The sequence below is a fragment of the Morone saxatilis genome, unplaced genomic scaffold, assembly GCF_004916995.1.
Source record: "Morone saxatilis isolate NCDOM2014 unplaced genomic scaffold, NCSU_SB_2.0 Contig7, whole genome shotgun sequence".
NCBI lineage: Eukaryota > Metazoa > Chordata > Actinopteri > Moronidae > Morone > Morone saxatilis.
This window is the reverse complement of record NW_023340246.1, coordinates 15,322,206-15,325,575: the sequence shown is the minus strand read 5'-3', so window position 1 is coordinate 15,325,575 and position 3,370 is coordinate 15,322,206. Positions and strand designations below refer to the sequence as shown.

The following is a 3,370-nucleotide window of genomic DNA, read 5'->3' as shown; positions in this document are numbered from 1 at the left end:
GATCTCTTGTAGACAGCAGAATTCATAGTTCCTTTTATCACTCAAGCCCAGCCGAGCAGCAAAACATGCCCCAACCATCACCACTACCACCACCATATTTTACTGTGTATAAGCTTCTTTTTGAAATGCATTCCTTCTACGCCAATATACTTGGACACACACCTCCAAAGAGTTCCCACTTTTGTCTCACTCGTCCATCAAGTTCAAATCTTGGTCATCAAGATTGTTTGGATAAATGAGACGAGCTTGATGTCTTTTTGCTCAGCAGTGTTTCTCCTTGAACCTGCCATGCAGCCATTTTTTGCCAGTCTTTCTCTGTGGTGGTGCATGAACGCTGACCTTAACTGAGGCAATGAGCCTGCAGTCTGTTTGACGTGTTGTGGGTCTTTTGTGACTTCTTGGATGATTCGTCGCTCGCTCTTGGGTAATTTTTTGGCGCCGCCACTCCTTGGAAGTCACCACTGTTCCATGTCTTCGCCATTTGTGTAAGGCTTCACTGTGTTCGCTGGATTCCCAAAGTCTTTGAAATGCTTTATATACCCTTCCAGCTGATAGTCTCAATTACTTTCTTTCCTCAATGTTCCTGAATTCTTGGATCTCTGCATGATGGTAGCTTTTAGATCTTCGGTGACCTACTGTTCAATCAGCTCCTATTTTAAGTTATGCCTGATTGTGAACAGTTGTTGCAATTAACAGGCCTGGTGTGGCTAGAGAAATTGAACTCAGTGTGGACAACCACAGTTATAGTATGTTTTAACAAGGGGGGCAATCCTTTTTCACACAACCAAGATGTTTGGATTTTTTTTCACCTTTAATAATAAACACCTTCATTACAAATTGCATTTGTGTTTACTGTGTTTCCTTACTATTGTTTATAATTGGTTTGATCCGAAACACTTAAGTGTGACAAACATGCAAAGAACAGAAATGAGGAAGGGGCAAACATTTTTCACACCGACTGTATAGCAGCAATAAAGTCATACTGGAAACACTACTAGTGTAGTATTCACGAGTAACTGATTTATGTAATCAGGATTACAACAAAATTGAACTATATTCCATTACATACAATAAAAAACAGTAATCAGATTACAATTACATTTGTTAAAATTGATTATTTGGCATATTACCAATTTCAAAATTACATCAGTTTGTATTAAAAGAATACAGTGTTTAGCTAAAAATCTTGTTTCTATTTTCTTTCCAATTTCTTTGATCGTTTTCTTTTACTCATTCACTTACATTCATCATTGTTCGATTTAATTTTACCTTTATTTATTTGCACATTGGTGTTGATTGGTAATTAGTAACGGAAAGTAATCAAAGTTAGATTACTTTAATATTGTATGTTAGGTAGGTTACTGACTACATTTTTTAACAGGTAATTAGTAACTGTATCAGATTACATTTTTAAAGTAACTCTGCCAGGTATTTTTTTGGGGATATTTTTTAAAACTTTATTTGCAAACAAACAATACATGAACAGACAGACTAATACATTAGTTAAATAAATTATAAAACGTTAACAAACATCACTTTTAGCTTTACTGTATGTGAGTAATTTAATATATTGTTTAATTTCACCATCAAAAAAAATAAATAATAATAACTAAACGATATATATATATATATATATATGTATTAGACGGCCGTTATATTGCACTTCCTGGAGACGGTTGCTACAACAGTCCGCTGCGTTCTCTCGCCTCAGTTGCTATAGTAACCTGCCTGCCAACAAACATTACCGTGAGCTAACTGTCACAACTACCGTGTCTGGTGGCGTCTGGTGGAAAATGGCTTTTGTTTCACAGAGTCAGAGCGACCCAAACGGCAGTTACACCTTCTCGAGCCGGCCCCGACCCGTAGAGACCCGGTCCAAGTACCGAGAACCTCCGTCTGAACAGTAACGTTAACTTACGTTTGTTATGTTCCTGCGCTGTAACCTCAGTGTAAACCAGATAGCTAGAGTAGCTTCCCTGGTAGTTAAGATACATCATAATATTATCTCAAATTATCCAGCTGATGACATACTACATATATAAGTCACTAAGTAAATTAAATGTACACTTGTTCTGTACTTTTGCGGTGCTTTATACTTATTATGAGGCAGATATTATGTATTTTGCAGTATTCAGTAGTGTTCTGCTACCTGGATGGAGAAGAAATGACATAGTTGTCCAGATTTAATGAGTAAGATGGAGTAAGGAATAAGGAATAGTTCACTTAAAATGCATAATTTGATGTAGTTGTCTCACCCATAGTCACTGGGCCAGCACTGATGGCAAAACTTAGGATCCTTACTCCTTAAAGTCAAGCAGCAGAAGTTAAGTGACAAAGTGCAAATGTCGGGCATTTATCCTTTGCTGCTTCAAATAAAAGTATACAGAGTTCTTCATGCGCCACTACACCACTGGAAACGGGCCAAATTCTGTACAATGAGTGCTTATACTTATGAAACATTGAACATTTTTCCACTTTTATGTGAAAAAAACAATTCTAAATGAAGGACTTTTATTTATAATTGAACATTATTTACACTCGTATCACTACTCAGTCAGTATTTTCTACATTGTTGTGTTACCATGTATAAATAAATAAAAGTATATGCAAACGTAATGCCACCAAAGACCGTCAAAGACCAGGACAACATGGGCAGAGTTTGTGTTACGCTCAGCTGTAATGAGCTGCCTGCATGTCTGCACTGTGTTTTGCCTTCACAATGTAGGACACACAGTAATTATGGAAACATTATGTATGACCGTCGTGTTGTCAGAGGAAACACTTACGCTCAACACATCATACCAACAGTAAGTACCCATTTTACTATGCTTAATAACGCTTTCTTTCAACACAATAAAAAATATGTATTATCGCCCATCTTTGACAGACGGCTCAGCCAGACGCTGTTGAAATACAGCGACAACAGGAGACCAGGAGGAGAGCCGTTGCTCGAAAGCGAGCCAGGGAGCAGTTCAGACCCAGGACTCCTGAGGCCCTGCAGGGAAGAAAACACATAGATGTCCAAACAGGTGGCGTACGTTCAGGTTCACTATGAGTTTGTGAAAACGTGCTGCTGGAAACCAAAGCGGGTTACTAATACTGTGACCTTTTATTTCCAGAGCTCTATCTTGAAGAACTGAGTAATGTTGTCGTGGCTACGGATGTCGACTGCCAGACGGATGCTTTCCTGGACAAACCAGCGACCCCGCTCTTTATACCTGCCAAATCTGGCAAAGATGTTGAAACACAGATAGAGGAGGGAGAGGTTGGTGATTCAGATGGGACGCCTGATCACACTTTCTACTCTTAATAGACTCAACATAGTTCTAATAAAATGTATTAGACAATATTTAAAGGGACACTTCACCCA

The 3,370-nt window shown here is 38.4% G+C and overlaps 1 protein-coding gene across 1 annotated transcript in view; it reads left to right on the top strand.

The window, feature by feature from the left end:
• Window positions 1–1,684: 1,684 nt before the first annotated feature.
• rsph3 (radial spoke head 3) overlaps window positions 1,685–3,370 on the top strand; it is a 4,401-nt gene continuing 2,715 nt past the window's right edge. Inside the window, exons 1-4 of the mRNA XM_035678933.1 lie at window positions 1,685–1,903; window positions 2,726–2,807; window positions 2,888–3,029; window positions 3,120–3,265. Coding sequence (XP_035534826.1) covers window positions 1,794–1,903; window positions 2,726–2,807; window positions 2,888–3,029; window positions 3,120–3,265 — 480 coding nt within the window. The 5' untranslated portion in view covers window positions 1,685–1,793. The remainder of the gene's footprint in view (window positions 1,904–2,725; window positions 2,808–2,887; window positions 3,030–3,119; window positions 3,266–3,370) is intronic.